This window comes from Tamandua tetradactyla, chromosome 4 (assembly GCF_023851605.1).
Source record: "Tamandua tetradactyla isolate mTamTet1 chromosome 4, mTamTet1.pri, whole genome shotgun sequence".
Taxonomy (NCBI): Eukaryota; Metazoa; Chordata; class Mammalia; order Pilosa; family Myrmecophagidae; genus Tamandua; species Tamandua tetradactyla.
The window spans coordinates 144,829,930-144,846,061 of NC_135330.1; the positions used below are offsets into that span (position 1 = coordinate 144,829,930).

At 36.2% G+C, this 16,132-nt stretch overlaps 1 protein-coding gene across 15 annotated transcripts in view; it reads right to left on the reverse strand.

Annotated features, from left to right (window-relative positions):
• The window catches only part of MYCBP2 (MYC binding protein 2), a 371,029-nt gene that overhangs the window by 25,671 nt on the left and 329,226 nt on the right, over nucleotides 1–16,132 (reverse strand). For all 15 annotated transcript variants that reach the window (XM_077158462.1, XM_077158472.1, XM_077158469.1 and 12 more), the window contains 5 exons: nucleotides 6,196–6,292; nucleotides 4,685–4,804; nucleotides 2,933–3,034; nucleotides 2,021–2,149; nucleotides 1,512–1,644 (listed from right to left, as the gene is read on the reverse strand). In XM_077158462.1, coding sequence (XP_077014577.1) covers nucleotides 1,512–1,644; nucleotides 2,021–2,149; nucleotides 2,933–3,034; nucleotides 4,685–4,804; nucleotides 6,196–6,292 — 581 coding nt within the window. The remainder of the gene's footprint in view (nucleotides 1–1,511; nucleotides 1,645–2,020; nucleotides 2,150–2,932; nucleotides 3,035–4,684; nucleotides 4,805–6,195; nucleotides 6,293–16,132) is intronic.

Here is a 16,132-nt window from a genome sequence, read left to right on the forward strand (position 1 = left end):
GGATCAAAGAGAAGGAGGAGTTATAACAGAGAAAATGGGATTTAACAAACAAGTATGACTGCTGAATCACTATATCAATATTTCTTCTAGCCTCCAGGGTTTTGGAGCAGGTAGAAGGAAAAATCTGAAATAGCAGAATAGTAACCCATAACAAATGCTGAAATCTTTGCTGTAATTACTTTTTGAAGTGTACTTTGAAAATTATTGCTTTTTCTTTCTTTTCTTTGTATATATTTCACAATAAAAACAACATTTAAAAATTGATAAAAAGAAACAGATTAGACCTCCAGTCAAAGATGGCAGACTGAGCATTTGTGAAAACCCCCCCTCACTCCAAATGCACAACACTGATAAAATATAACAATAAAAAGTTAAATAAAAATATACAGAGGAAAGGGAAATCTTTAAGTATCTTGACGCAATAAAAATTACAAGGCATAGGAGAAAAACCTATTATCAGAGAATCTAAAAAACTTGAAAAACAGAAGAATTCTCATCCAAGGAACACAGAATTTAAAATTGAATTTTGAAATTGAAATTGAAATATGTTTGAAATATTTAGAGAAAGAATGAACAGACTTCATAAAATAAAGAGCAATAGACAAAGGACAGGAAGATTTGAAAATTACAGATCAAGCACATTTTAAGACAATTCAAAAATTCTAAATAAAAAATTAATATTGAATTCTGCAGTGTTTACAGAAAATATTTTTTGAAAAAGGGTGGTTTCCATCATGAATACAAGGATGGTTCAACACTAGAACCTATATTAATACAACATATGGCACCGATAGATCAAAGGAGAAAAACAATCAGCCTTGCAACATGGAAAGTCACTCATACGTTTAGAGTTAAATTTCAAGTTTGCACCTAACTTTACCATCAGAAGTTTGTAGCAGTGAGAGAAATGGTACTTAATTTTTATTTAAAAGATTTCTATTCATCTTTGTTAATTACTTTATTTATCAGATCAATAGGAAAAGAACTATTCAGAAAATTTGAGAAGCACTATTAAACCACTCAGAATTTCATGAAATAATAGGCTCACAACTAGAAGGGATCTTTGTGATCACTAAGGTAATAATGCATTTTGTGAGGGAACAGCTATCAACCAGAAGGAAATATCAACAGAAGTGAACCTTATCTACACAGCACCTTTTAGTGATCAATACTTACTTTTGGGAATATATCTAATACTTCTGAAGATTATCAGTGAGGTGTATAACTGAGACAACCATCTCAGTTAACAGATGAGGACACTGAATTTCAGAGAGGTTAAATGAATTGCTCAAGGTCACACCGCTCGTTAGTGACAAATAGGTTTCCTGACTTTTAGTCTAATGTTCTTTCCATCATACAACAATGTCTACATCTAGTATATATTCTAATATAAAAAGTGATCAATTCATAATTAGACATCTGAATATCCTTTACAATAATTCACAATAAATGGATTAACATCTAGTTTAATATATTCAGTAAGTATGGCCTAATCTTCAATCCTTTTTTACCTGTGTGTTCTCGGAATTCCACCATTGCTTTCATTGTTTTAGAATCTGCCAGTGCCATCAACCAGAATAATTTGGTTCTTCCACAACCTTCGTGAAGGTCAACCTTTATCGCTTCTTCTTCTTCTTTGAAGACCTATTGTTTCATTAAAGAAAAGGAAAAGAAAAATATTTACCATTCTAAAAGAGGAAGTGTGACACTAATCAATAATAATAACGATGGTTTTCATTTACTAAGCACTCTCAGGTAGTTCATAAACTTCTACTTTCTAATCATCACAACAGCCCCATTTTTATAACTGAGGAAACTACCTCTCACAGAGCTTAAATACTTGTTGAATTTATTCAGTTAGTAAGTGAGATCACTAGGAACTGAACCCAGGTCTTTTGCTTTCAAGGTTCTTTTTTTTTTTCCCACTCCATCAAGCTTCACTCTCACATTTACTTCAAAATTTACTAAATATGTTTTATGTTCCAGATACCATTTTGGGTATACGGACAGAAAGTGGCACCTGTCTTTGATGAGTTTTGGTTCGACGATGAAGATGAAGGAATCTGTCACAATCAGTACATAAATTTCCACATATGTTGCACAAAATGATTGCTGCAGTTTCACCATCATCATGGTTATCACACATAGGCTAAAATAAGACATTTCAAATACTACATTAGATTAAAAAGAAAGTCTCAGAAACACAGACATGTTGATTCTAACTTAAAATTTTTGTTATTCTGAAGTCTATTAAGAATTTAGAATCTGAATGTTAAAGACAATTAGGGCGAGTGTACTTAACTATAAAACCTCTCAAATCTCCAAATTCAATGATTAATATGCTATGCAGGTTCAATGATAAATTACAAACATGATACTTTGCTTAATGACTAAGATTTTCCCCCATTATTTAAAAAAATTCTGAGTTATTGGATGCTAAAGGAATAAATAATACATTTTTAAAATTTGATCATTAATAAGAAACTGATGAAAAGATCTATTCAATACCTAAGGAAACTCATAAAACATATTTTAGTATATATATGTGAATAAATGGTGTGGCACATTACCTCTCCTACTGCATCATTTCCTTCCTATCAGAAGACTGATTAATTTTAGTACAAAATCTAGACATTGAATCAGAATCTGGCTAAAAACAAATTTTGATATGATGCAAATATGACTTGGAGAAGAAGGTGAAAGCCCTTTTAAGTAATTAAATTAAAGCCTCTAAAGTTTCTAATGAATTGTGAAAAAGGGAACGGAAGTGAAATAAACTGGTGAGATGAACTTGGCCAACCTAAACACAATTTTTCTAGAGCTCTAATAATTGTGTATTTTTATGATAGTTTTTGTTGAAACTGGTCTAAACAAAAATACATTACTATAAAGCAACCCAAGATACATTTTTATAAGAAAGTTCTGATCTTACCATTTGTTTTTGCTGTCCATCCTTTCCCATCCATCTCCCTGAGGAGAGACGATCAACGTGGTCCTGATCAAGAACACACAGTGATGCGAGAGCGAGCCAAAGCTGTTGAAATGAAAGGCCGTTACATTATCGAAGTTTTAGGAAAGACTTAAACACTGACGGCCTGACACATAATGATGGCTCAATAAATGCTGGTTGAATTTGAAAAGATTTAGACACCTAGTGGCACTCAGTGTTTCTTGATATGGTACCAGGCATACGTGCCCCATATGGGCCTGGAACATAGCAGTCACTCAAATATTTATTGAACAAATGACTGTTTTTGTGATGAACCATTCTGTTTTCTACCTGGCATATGAAATTATCCTTTATACAAATGCCAAATTAACAAATGAATTTATATATTTATCTAATACATACCATATCAATGACTTCTACCTATTTTTCCATACTTGTATCATCTATTTGAGGCATTAAATTACAAGGAAGGTAGTACAATGGCTGTTTGCCTAATTTTGCATAGTTCCATGAGTAGTTGGGTATATATCAAAATCTTTTAAATTTTCATCTCTGTAAATGTAGTTTTCATAGACATCTCTGTATGTTTCAAAGTGCCTAGCACTATGGTTGGTTCACTTTGTCAAAAATAAGTAAATGTTCAATAAAATTTAGAAAATTGTACTCAAATATAGTTTGAAATTTTCTGAGGCTTAAAAGAGTAAGTTTCAGGGCAGGTAACGGTGGCTCAGTGGCAGAGTTCTTGCCTGCCATGCTGGAGAACGAGGTTTGATTCCCGGTGCCTGCCCATGTGAACAAACAAACAAAAAACCCAGGTAAAAGAGTAAGCTTCAATTCTGTGGAGAAAGATACATTCCTTCATTACTGATACATAGAAAATTATTAAACTGGCTTAACTCTAAGAAATATGTGTGTGTGTCACTGGATGTGAAGAGTAACAGAGGATAAAGGACAGAAAAATAATGAAAAAAGTACATGCATACTGTCAAAAGCAACTGCTTCAGGCTTCACACTCACCGATAACATAGTACAAATTGCCTTTTCCTGCCTTGAGGAAATACAATTTATCTTCTTTTTCAGACTTCTGAGGATTAACCTAAGCAATTCCTACCAGTGTTCACTTCTTCCTAATGCTGTCACACTGCCCTGCTTCAAGGAAATGTCAAATTCTCTTTTGGAAGTATGTGGGAAAGGAAGCTTAGTAGGTTAATAATTACTATAGATAACCCATCCAAAGAATGAAATCCCAATTTTTAAGAGATTCTATCCTACCCCACCCTGGGAATACATTTTTTGCCTTTCAAACATAAAGCCCTTCAACCCAGTAATAAGGCCACAGAGCTTACATTAGGAAACACTGAGTCGCATAAACAGGAGTGTGTGGGACCTTGTTTACAAGGACCACCAGTCCATCACAGCTCGATGCTCATGCTCAACTTATGTGGCAAACTCAGATGATTCAATGACATACAATATAATTCTGCTTTTGATAACTAGTATATCTACAGCTTTCAGAACAGTAACAAAAACAAGTGATGCAGAACACATAACAGTGAATTGTTACAGCCATCAGGTTTAGTGTACAATTTTAAACAGCCCTCATGCTTTCTCAATAAATGTAATATTTGCTAGAGGGAAATGTGGATTAAGCTTACTTATTGATTAAAATCTGTTCAAACCTATTAATGAAAAAGAACATGCAACAATAGAGTTCAAATAAACCAAAAAACCTACCCTAGTTGTTGCAATACATCTCACTGGAGATCTAAATTCTTCTTCCATTTTGGTCAAGGCAATAATTGTCTCTGCTATGGCATTTTTTGTCACTCGGGACCAAGCTTCTGATAGATGACCCTATTGAAAAGGACAGAATATTTTAATAAGTAACAAGAAATGTATTATTATATTAGTAAATTATATTTTTACATAAACGTCTCTCACAAAAAAGATTTACTAGTTTGTAGCAAGACCATGACATTTTAGAACAAAGAGCAGAGAGCTGTGATATAAAAATCCTTTACAGCCCTATGGAAACCTCAACTTCTAATCACTATCTTGATGATACAAAAGAAAAGTAAATAAAAATTTAAATTTTCAATACTCTTTTTCCTATAGAATTCAAGGCTATTTCAATTTACACTGGATGAAAACCAATACAAGTACTAATGTATCTGTGCTTGAGAAATTTTGGTTATGAAACCTTGTTATTTAAAAGGAAATTAATGCAGCTAAACTAACTGCTTTAGTTGACTATTTAGGGATACCAAGACATAAGTAGTTTTAGACAACTATTTTTATTTGCTAGCTTTATTTACTTATTAATTTTAATTTCAATTTTTTTGGCATGAGAAGGCTCTGGGAATCGAACCCAGGTCTCTGGCACAGCAGATGAGAATTCTACCACTGAGCCATTGTTACACCACCCTGCTAGCTTTATTTTTAATCAACACCAGTACTTTATTAATATATAATTTAGGTGTCCCTAAACATTTTCATCCAATAAACACCCTGAGAAAGCTCATGTGCCACAAAGATTGAGAAAATGTCCATGCTGTTGAGAAAAGTGATAGGGCTCCATATTTCCCCTAGTATATTCTCCCACTTCTCATAGCCAAGTGCTATCAATCTTTTAAGAGGCAGCTCAAATTCCTCCTGCTCCATGCCTTCAGTTCACTCTAGCTCTCAGGGATTTACATTTCACAGTATGTTGCCTTCCTGAGGCTGAACTCCTGGAAAACAATGGAAGGTAAAGAAACCAATCTTATGGAGCAAGTAGTAACAGCCAGGCATTTCGAGAAGTAATTTCTTATCTTCCACACTCTCAGATAGACATTACTAAAGAAGAGTAAAAGCTTTATAAGCCATGAGAGCCAAAGAATGGAAACTCTCACTTTTGGGATTTCTTTTTTTTTCATCTTTAAGCTTTTAGATGCATGCTCTTTTTTGAGCTTGAAAGAGCATATTTTATTTTATTTTTTAAGTTTTAAAGTCTTGGAAGACATATGTTAACAGTTATCAAGTAAATTAATTAGAAAGTTTGCAATGTATATATTTTACATAAAGGATTAATTTAATCAGTAACTGAAAAGACAAATGTTGCAATAGTTAATATACTAAAAATAGCCTTTAAATAAAGCAGAATATTAATACATTCCTCATCAATTCAGTAGAATAAGATACATGCTTTATTAATCCAATAACTATTATATCTCATTGATATAATGGTCAGGAAAACGGGAACTTACTGCTGCCATATCCTTAATAAGTTTAATAATGATCTCTGAAATTTGGGTAGGAGTAGAGCCCTTCATCCACCAATGACTTTCACCTCGTCGAATATAACTACAAAGAAAAATTGGCAGGTAGAAACCAATCATTGATAGTTGTTACAAATGAGTTAGATGAAAACTGTTATTCCAGTGTGCAATATTTTAATTTGTTAAGCTGTTCATTCAATTAAACCATTGGAAATGAAAATTAATCAAAATATCACCCATAACCTATCTCTGCGACCTCAAAAAAGCAGCTTTTCTGATTTGTATTCTCTTTCGAATATTTGTTTACATATTATTCCTGGGTGGATCTTCTAGAACACTGCTATTCAAAGTGTAGTACATGGACCAGTTGCCTATCCACAAACTATTTGCTATAGTCCACACACAGAGTTTAGGAGCTAGGGCCAGAATGTAATCAGTACATTATATAATTGAGAATACTATTGTTTAGTTCAGCTCATATTTTGCTTTCTAGCAGGACTATCTAGATGAAGGAATGTGATTTATATGCTGGTGCTATCTTCTTATTTTATCATGGTTTGGCTCTTCGGATTGCACTGTTTCAGATCTTTTCCTAGTAATTTATTTACTAACATGCAGTTGTTATTTTCTTTCTTCTTATACGTTGATGTTCTGCCACTTCAATTCTTTTTTTGGTAAACTTAGTATATCCTGAATGTTTCTGTTTTCAGGAAATGTAGTAACATCATCTTCTTTTTAAAGTAATAAATGATGTTTGTGGAAAAATCAAAACAGTTTACATGAATGTTTGGCATGTATTCCACAGCGTGACTGATCATAACTTGTTTAACCATTCATCTCATGATGAACATTAGGATGCCTCTAATTTTCTGCTGTTACACACAATTCTAGAACATTCCTACATAAATATCTTTTTTTGCAAATGTGTAAGCATTTTGAAACATTTCTAGAAGCAGAACTGGTAGATCAAAGGATATGCATATTTTAAATATAATAAGATATTATCAAACTGACATCCAAAAAAGGTTGTAGCAATTTTTATCAGACAAGAATTCCTATTTCCTCATAAAGCTGCCAAGCATCAAAGATATTCTACTGCTGTTTTAATCTACCTTTCTCTGATTTCTAGTGAGGTGTCTTTTCATCTGTTTATTGACCCACGTTAATTCTTCTGTGAAGTGACAGTGCTTGCCACTTATTTTCCTAACAGTTTTTTGTCTTTTGCTCATTGATTTATATTCATTCTTCTAATATTATGGCTATTAAATTATTTTCAACTGTATAGGTCTCAAATAATTTTCTAAGTTAGTTGCTTGCATTTTAAAATATTTTAATAGTATCATCTATCAATTCATTTTCATGTAGACATATCCGTGAATCTTTTCCTCCATGACTTTTGAATTAATTTTTAAACTTTTTAAAAATATAACAACAAACACATTCTTAACATATGATCATTCTGTTCTACATATATAATCAGTAATTCACAATAGTTGCATATTCATCATCATGATCATTTCTTAGAACATTTGCATCAATTCAGAAAAAGAAATATAAAGACAACAGAAAAAAATTCACACATACAATACCCCATACCCCTCCCTTTCATTGATCACTAGCATTTTAATCTACTCAATTTATTTTAACATTTGCTCCCCCATTATTTATTTTTATTCCATATGTTTTACTCGTCTATTGATAAGGTAGATAAAAGGAACATCAGACACAAGTTTTTCAGAATCACACAGTCACACTGTGAAAGCTATATCATTATACAATCATCTTCAAGAAACATGGCTACTGGAACACAGCTCTACATTTTCAGGCAGTTCCCTCCAGCCTCTCCATTACATCTTGAGTAATAAGGTGATAGTTATTTAATGCGTAAGAATAACCTCCAGGAAAACCTCTCGACTCTGTTTGGAATTTCTCAGCCACTGACACTTAATTTTGTCTCATTTCTCTCTTCCGCCTTTTGGTTGAGAAGGTTTTCTCAATCCCTTGATGCTGAGTCCCAGCATATTCTAGGATTTCTGTCCCATGTTTCCAAGAAGGTCCACACCCCTGGGAGTCAAGTCCCATGTAGAGAGGGGGAGGGTGGTGAGTTTGCTTGTTGTGTTGGCTGGAGAGAGAGGCCACATCTGAGCAACAAAGGAGGTTCTCTGGGGGTGATTCTTAGGCCTAATTTTAAGTAGGCTTGACCTATCCTTTGTGGGGTTAAGTTTCATATGAACAAACCCCAAGATTGGGGGCTCAGTCTATTGCTTTGGTGGTCCCCACTGCTTGTGAGAATATCAAGAATTACCCACCTAAGGAAGTTGAATTTTCCCCCTATCTCACCATTCCCCCACCTCTATGACTTTTTATTTTTATCCTATTTTATTTGTTTACTAATTTTCATGGGCAGGCACTGGGAATTGAACCCGGGTCTCCAGCATGGCAGGAGAGAATTCTGCCACTGAGCCACCATTGCACCACCCTCCTCCATGACTTTTGGACTTTGTGTTTTAAGGTCTTTCAAAATTGACGATTACAAAAATATTCCCTCTATAATATTTTTTTTTCATTTGCAACTTTTTTTATTGTATGGTATAACATATAAAAAAGCAATAGTTTTTAAAGCACTCTTCAACAAGTAGTTACAAGACAGATCTCAGAGCTTGCCACAGGTTACCATACAATCCTCTCAGATTTTTCCTTCTAGCTGCTCCAGAATATAGGAGGCTAGAGGGCTTACATATTTTTTTATCATCACAATTGACTCTTTTTCCTTCTTTTTTTGTGAAAAATAATATATATGCAAAAAAGCTATAAATGTCACAGCACCACAATTAGTTGTAGAACATATTTCAGAATTTGACAGGGGTTACAATTCCACAATTTTAGGTTTTTCATTCTAGCTGCTCTAAAATACTAGAGACTAAAAGAGATATCAATTTAATGATTCAGCATTCACATTCATTTGTCAAATCCTATCTTCTCGGTATAACTCCACCATCATCTTTGATCCCTCTCTTTAGGGGTGTTTGGGCTATAGCAATTTTACATTTTTCATAATGGAAGGGTCTGTCGTTAATATGGGGTATGGTGATGGAACTATCTGATGTACTGGAAAAGTTGGGCTAGGTTTGAGGCCTTATACTGGAATTCAACCTCATTAGCTAATGGTTCACCCATCTCTAGCTTCTATGTAAAAAGAAGGTATCTTTAAGTACCCTAGGGTATTTAGGTAAGTTAGGGTATCTTTAAGTACCCTAACTTCTGTATTATAAGCCTCTGATGATACCTTTATGCTGGCCATAAAAGTGGAATCATATAGTATGCATCCTTTTGTATTTGGCTAATTTCACTCATCCATCTCATCATGTGCTTCAGGAAGTCATTTTGTCTTACCGCTGCATAATATTCCATCATATATATATACCACATTTTGTTGAGTCAGTCGTCTGTTGATGGGCATTTGGTTTGTTTCCATTTTACGGAGAATGTGAAATAATGCTGCAACGAACATCAGTGTGCAAATGTCTGTTTGTGTCGTTGCTTTCAGGTCTTCTGGTCTACTATATACCAAGTAGTGCTATTGCTGGGTCATAGGGCAACTCAGTGTTTAGTTTCCTAAAGAACCACCAAACAGTATTCCATAGTGGCTGTGCCACTGTACATTCCCATCAGCAATGGACAAGTGTCCAGGTTCTCCACATACTCTCCAACATTTATGGTTTCCTGTTTGTTTAATAGTAGCCATTCTTACAGGTGTGCATGGTACCTCATTGTAGTCTTGATCTGCATTTCCCAACGAAAATGAGCATCTCTTCATGTGTTTTTGAGTCATCTGTATTTGCTCTTCAGAAAAATGCCTATTCATATCTTTAGCCCATTTTATAATTAGGTTGTTTGTTCTTTTGTTATTGAGTTGTATGATTTCTTTGTATATATAGGAAATCAAACCTTTGTCCAATGGGTGATTTCCAAATATTTTCTCCCATTGAGTTGGCTGCCTCTTCACTTTTTAACAAAATCTTCTGAAGTGCAGAAACATTTGATTTTCAGGAGTTTCCATTTATCTATTTTTTCTTTTGTTGCTTGTACTTTGGGTATAAAGTTTAGGAACCTACTTCCTATTACTAGGTCTTGAAGATGTTTCCCTACATTTTTCTTCTAGAAGGTTTATGGTGCCAATTTTTATATTGAGGTGTTTGATCCACTTTGAGTTAATTTTTCTGTAGGGTATAAGAGGGGGTCCTCTTTTATTTTTTGGCTATTGAGATTCAATTCTTCCATGTCCAATTATTGAAAAGACTACTTTGTCCCAATTCAGAAGATTTGGGGGTCTTGGCAAAAATCAGTTGACCATAGATTTGGTCGTCTATTTCTGCACTCTTCCTCACGTATTTTGGGGCATTCTGATTCGGTGCGTAAATATTTATGATTGTTATGTCTTCTTGTTTAATTGTTCCTTTTATTAGTATATAGTGTCCTTCTTTGTCTCTTTTAACTGTTTTACATTTGAAGTCTAATTTGTTGGATATTAGTATAGCCACTCCTGCTCTTTTCTGGTTGTTATTTGCATGAAATATCTTTTCCCAACCTTTCACTTTCAACCTATGTTTATCTTTGGGTCTAAGATGTGTTTCCTGTAGACAGCATATTGAAGGATCCTGTTTTTTAATCCATTCTGCCAATCTATGTCTTTTGATTGGGGAATTCAGTCCATTGACATTTAGTGTTATTACTGTTTGGATAATATTTTCCTCTAACATTTTGCCTTTTGTATTATATATATCATATCTGATTTTCCTTCTTTCTACACTCTTTTCCATATCTCTCTCTTCTGTCTTTTTGTATCTGACTCTAGTGCTCCCTTTAGTATTTCTTGCAGAGCTGGTCTCTTGGTCACAAATTCTTTCAGTGACTTTTTGTCTGAGAATGTTTTAATTTCTCCCTCATTTTTGAAGGATAATTTTGCTGGATATAGGAGTCTTGGTTGGCAGTTTTTCTCTTTTAGTATTTTAAATATATCATCCCACTGTCTTCTAGCTTCCATGGTTTCTGCTGAGAAATCTACACAAAGTCTTACTGGGTTTCCCTTGTATGTAATGGATTGTTTTTCTCTTGCTGCTTTCAAGATCTTCTCTTTCTCTTTGACCTCTGACATTCTAACTAGTAAGTGTCTTGGAGAACGCCTATTTGGGTCTAATCTCTTTGGGGTGCGCTGCACTTCTTGGATCTGTAATTTTAGGTCTTTCATAAGAGTTGGGAAATTTTCAGTGATAATTTCTTCCATTAGTTTTTCTCCTCCTTTTCCCTTCTCTTCTCCTTCTGGGACACCCACAACACGTATATTTGTGCGGTTCATATTGTCCTTGAGTTCCCTGATACCCTGTTCAAATTTTTCCATTCTTTTCCCTATAGTTTCTGTTTCTTTTTGGAATTCAGATGTTCCATCCTCCAAATCACTAATTCTATCTTCTGTCTCTTTAAATCTATCATTGTAGCTATCCATTATTTTTTCTATGTTTGCTATTTTATCCTTCACTTCCATAAGTTCTGCGATTTGTTTTTTCAGTTTTTCTATTTCTTCTTTATGTTCAGCCCATGTCCTCTTCATGTCCTCCCTCAATTTATCGATTTCATTTTTGAAGAGGTTTTCCATTTCTGTTCGTATATTCAGCATTAGTTGTCTCAGCTCTTGTGTCTCATTTGAGCTATTGGTTTGTTCCTTTGACTGAGCCATATTCTCAATCTTTTGAGCGTGGACAGTTATCTTCTGCTGCTGGCGTCTGGGCATTTATTCAGATTTCTCTTGGTGTTGGACCCAGCAAGGTTGTAATATTTTTCTGTGAAATCTCTGGGTTCTGTTTTTCTTATCCTGCCCAGTAGGTGGCGCTCGTGGCACACGTTTGTCTGCGGGTCCCACCAGTAAAAGGTGCTGTGGGACCTTAAACTTTGGAAAACTCTCGCCGTCCTGGGGGTTCGCTAGCCGAAGCGGCTTGAGCCGGCCCGGGGTCCGAACGCAGGGAGGGTGTCCGAACGCAGGGAGGGTTGCTGGTCGCCGCAGCCAGGGAAAGAGCCCGTCCGAATTTCCTAGTCGGCCCTGGGCAACAAGCGTGGTGGGAGGGCGCCAGCGGCAGCAGCCCGCCCGAGAGAGTGCACGTTCCCCGGGAGTCACGGGTTTGGAAGGGGCCTCCCCCACCCGTCACCGTTCTCCGCGGCCTGGGGGTTTCCGATCCAATTCTCTCAGTTGGTCCGGGGGCTGCGCGTGGTGTGGGCGCCAGCCGTCTTTGTTTCAGGGGACCGCCTCTCCAATTCTCCCAGCCGGCCCGGGAAGGGGGAAGGGAGTAACTCCGGCCGCTTGCCACCCCGCCCGGTAAGGCCCGCGCGCCTCGGCGATCTCACCCGAGCTGCTTCTCTCAGCCAGCCAGCCGTTCCAGGATGGGGTACGCTGTCTTTTTTATCTCTGTTGTGGCTTTGGGCGCTTTCTGTATCGTTTCTACTCCCCTAGTAGGTGTCCTGGAGAAGAAACTAAGATCCGCGCGTCTTACTAAGCCGCCATCTTCCAGGAAGTCCCTATTTCTGCACTCTTGATTCAATTTCATTGTTAAAGCTTTTATCTTTGTGGCAGTACCATGCTGTTTTAACTACTGTGGCTTTATAACAGGTTTTAAAGTCAGGAAGTGTTAATTCTCCCACTTTGTTCTTCTGTTTTAGGATGCTTTTAGCTATTTGGGGTCTCGTCCCCTTCCAGATGAATTTGGTAGTTAGCCTTTCCGAATCTTCAAAGTAGGTTGTTGGAATTTTGATTGGTCCTGTGTGGCATCTGTAGATCAATTTGGGGAGAACTGACATCTTAACTATATTTAGCCTCCCTATCTATGAGCAGGGAATGTCTTTCCACCTATTTAGAGCTCCTTTGATTTCTTTTAGCAATGTTATGTAGTTTTCTGTGCACAAGTCCTTTACATACCTAGTTAAGTTATTCCTAATTATTTGATGCTTTTAGCTGCTACTTTGAATGGAATTTTTTCCTTAACTGACTCCTCAGCTAGCTCATTGCTTGTGTATAGAAATGTTATAGATTTTTGCACATTAATTTTATATCCTGGCACTTTACTGAATTTGTTTATCAGCTCAAGTAACTTTGCTATAGATATTTCAGGATCTTCCAAGTATAGTATCATATCTCCAAATAATGAGAGTTTTATTTCTTCTTTTCCATTTTGATGTCTTTTATTTCTTTTCCTGCCTGATTGTTCTAGCTAGAACTTCTAGCACAATGTTGAATAATAGTGGTGACCATGGGCATCCTTGTCTTGTACCTGATTTTAGGGGGAAAGCTTTGAATTTCTCTCCATTGAGTATGATGCTGGCTATCAGTTTTTCACATAATCCCTTCCCCATCATATTGAGGTACTTACCATTGATTCCTATTTTTTGGAGTGTTTTTATCAGAAAATGATGCTAAATTTTGTCAAATGCTTTTTCAGCATCGATCGAGATGATCATGTGATTTTTCCTTTTCAATTTGTTAATGTGTTGTATTACACTAATCGATTTTCTTTCATTGAATTATCCTTGCATTTCTGGTATAAAGCCCATTTGGTCATGATATATAATTCTTTCAATGTGCTGTTGGATTCAACTTGTTAATATTTTATTGTGAATTTCTGTATCTGTGTTCATTAGGGAGATTGGCCTGTAGTTTTCCTTTCTTATAGCACCTTTACCTGGTTTTGGTATTAAAATACTAGCTTCATAAAAAGAGTTAGGTAGAGTTTCCTTTTCCTCAATTTTTTAGAAAAGTTTTGAGCAGGATTGGTGTTAGTTCTTTCTGGAATGTTTGATAAAATTCCCGTGAAGCCATCTGGCCCTGGGTTTTATTTGTAGGAAGATTTCTGATGCCTGACTGAATCTCTTTACTTGTGATTGGTTTGTTGAGATCTCCTATTTCTTGCTGAGTCAGTGTAGTTTGTTTGCATGTCTCCAGGAATTTGTCCATTTCATCTAAGTTGTCTATTTTGTTGGTGTATAGTTGTTCATAGTGTCCTCTAATGATTTCTTTTATTTCTTTAGGATCTGTGGTAACGCACCCTTTCTCATTTCTGACTTTGTGTATTTGTACCCTTTTTTCTTTTTTTGTTAGTCTTGCTAGTGGCTCATCAATTTTATTGATTTTCTCAAAGAATCAACTTTTGGTTGTAGTGATTCTTTCTATTGTTCTTTTGTTCTCCCATTGTTTTATTTCTGCTTTAATCTTTGTTGTTTCTCTTCTCGTATTTGCTTTGGGGTTAATTTGCAGTTCTTTCTCATGTTCTTCCAGGTGTGCTGTTAAATCCTTGATATTCCTCTTTCTTGCGTTTTAGTATAGGCATTTAGGTCAATAAATTTCCCTCTCGGCACAGCCTTTCTCGCATCTCATAAATTCTGATAAGTTGTATTCTCTTTTTCATTAATCTTCAGATAGCTACTGAATTTTCTAGCAATTTATTCTTTGACCCACTGGTTGTTTAAGAGTGTGTTATTTAATCTCCATATATTTGTGAATGTTCTCATTCTTTGGTGGTTATTGAGATCCAACTTCATACCATTGTGATCAGAGAAAGTGCTTTGAATAATTTCAATGTTTTTAAAATTATAAAGACCTGTTTTGTGCCCCAGGATATGATCTATCCTGGAGAATGTTCCATGAGCACTACAGAAGAATGTATAACCTTCTGCTTTGGGGTGCAATCACCTGTATATGCTTGTTAGGTCTAATGCATTCATCAAGTTATTTAACTTCTCTATTTCCTTGTTGATCTGCTGTCCGGTTGTTCTATCTATAGAGGAGAGTGGTGCATTGAAGTCTCCTACTATTATTGTTGAACTATCGCTCCCCTTAATTTTGCCAATGTCTGTCTCATGTACTTTGGAGCTCTTGATTGGGAGCATAAACATTTATGATTGCTATTATCTTCTTGGTGAATCGATCCTTTAACTAGTATATAGTTTTCTTCCTTCTTTGTCTCTTATGATGCCTTTACTTTTAAAGTTTATTTTGTTCAATATTAGCAAAGCTACTTCTGCTTTCTTTTGGTTACAACTTGTGTGGAAAATTTTTTTCCATCCTTTCACTTTCAATCTATTTGTATTCTTGTGTCTAAGATGAGTCTCTTCTAAGCTGCATATAGCTGGATTATGTCTCACAATTCATTCTGCCAATCTGTATCTTTTAATTGGTAAGTTTAGTCCATTAACATTCAAAGTTATACCTGAAAATGCATTTCTTGATTCCACCAGTTTATTTTTTTTTATTTTATTTGTCAGATCTACATATTCGTTTCTCTTGCACATGTGACATCTTGCAGAAGTGACCCGACTGCACAGGTCAGCACTTTCTCAGATGTGAGAAGCGTGGCTGAGGGCTGAGCACATGTGCAGTTCTAGGACTGCTGTAAAGTTTGCTTCCTAGAGCTGAATGATGTGATTGGGGGTCAGCACATGTGCGGTGGAGTGAGTGTGTGCAACACTACTGGCAGGGGGGCAGCGGTACCCTAAGTATGGAGGTTAGTGCCTGCAGACTTTATGCACTGGCAACAGTCTGCAGGGAACAGGGAGGGGGAAATAGTGCCTGGGAGGGGTGCAGGAGAGGTGGGGTGGGCTGCACTTGGGGTGGGGGTGGGGGGCAGTTATGTGCATTGGGGGCTGGTGGGGTGGGGGCACCTGTAGAGCAGGGAATGGGAGAGGGTGACGGGGTTCGAGTATGTGGAATGTGAAGTAAGTCATTGGTCATGGTGCTGTGCTAGTGAGTGTAGCGCATCCAAGGAACACTGTCTGGCTTACTCCTGGTCCTGGGCTTCTGTCCGTGCACTCCTGCATGCTCTGTGTGCTCTGTGGCTCCACACCTCTGTGCCAGGCTCCAGCTTTCTGCCTCTTAGTTCTTTGGCCT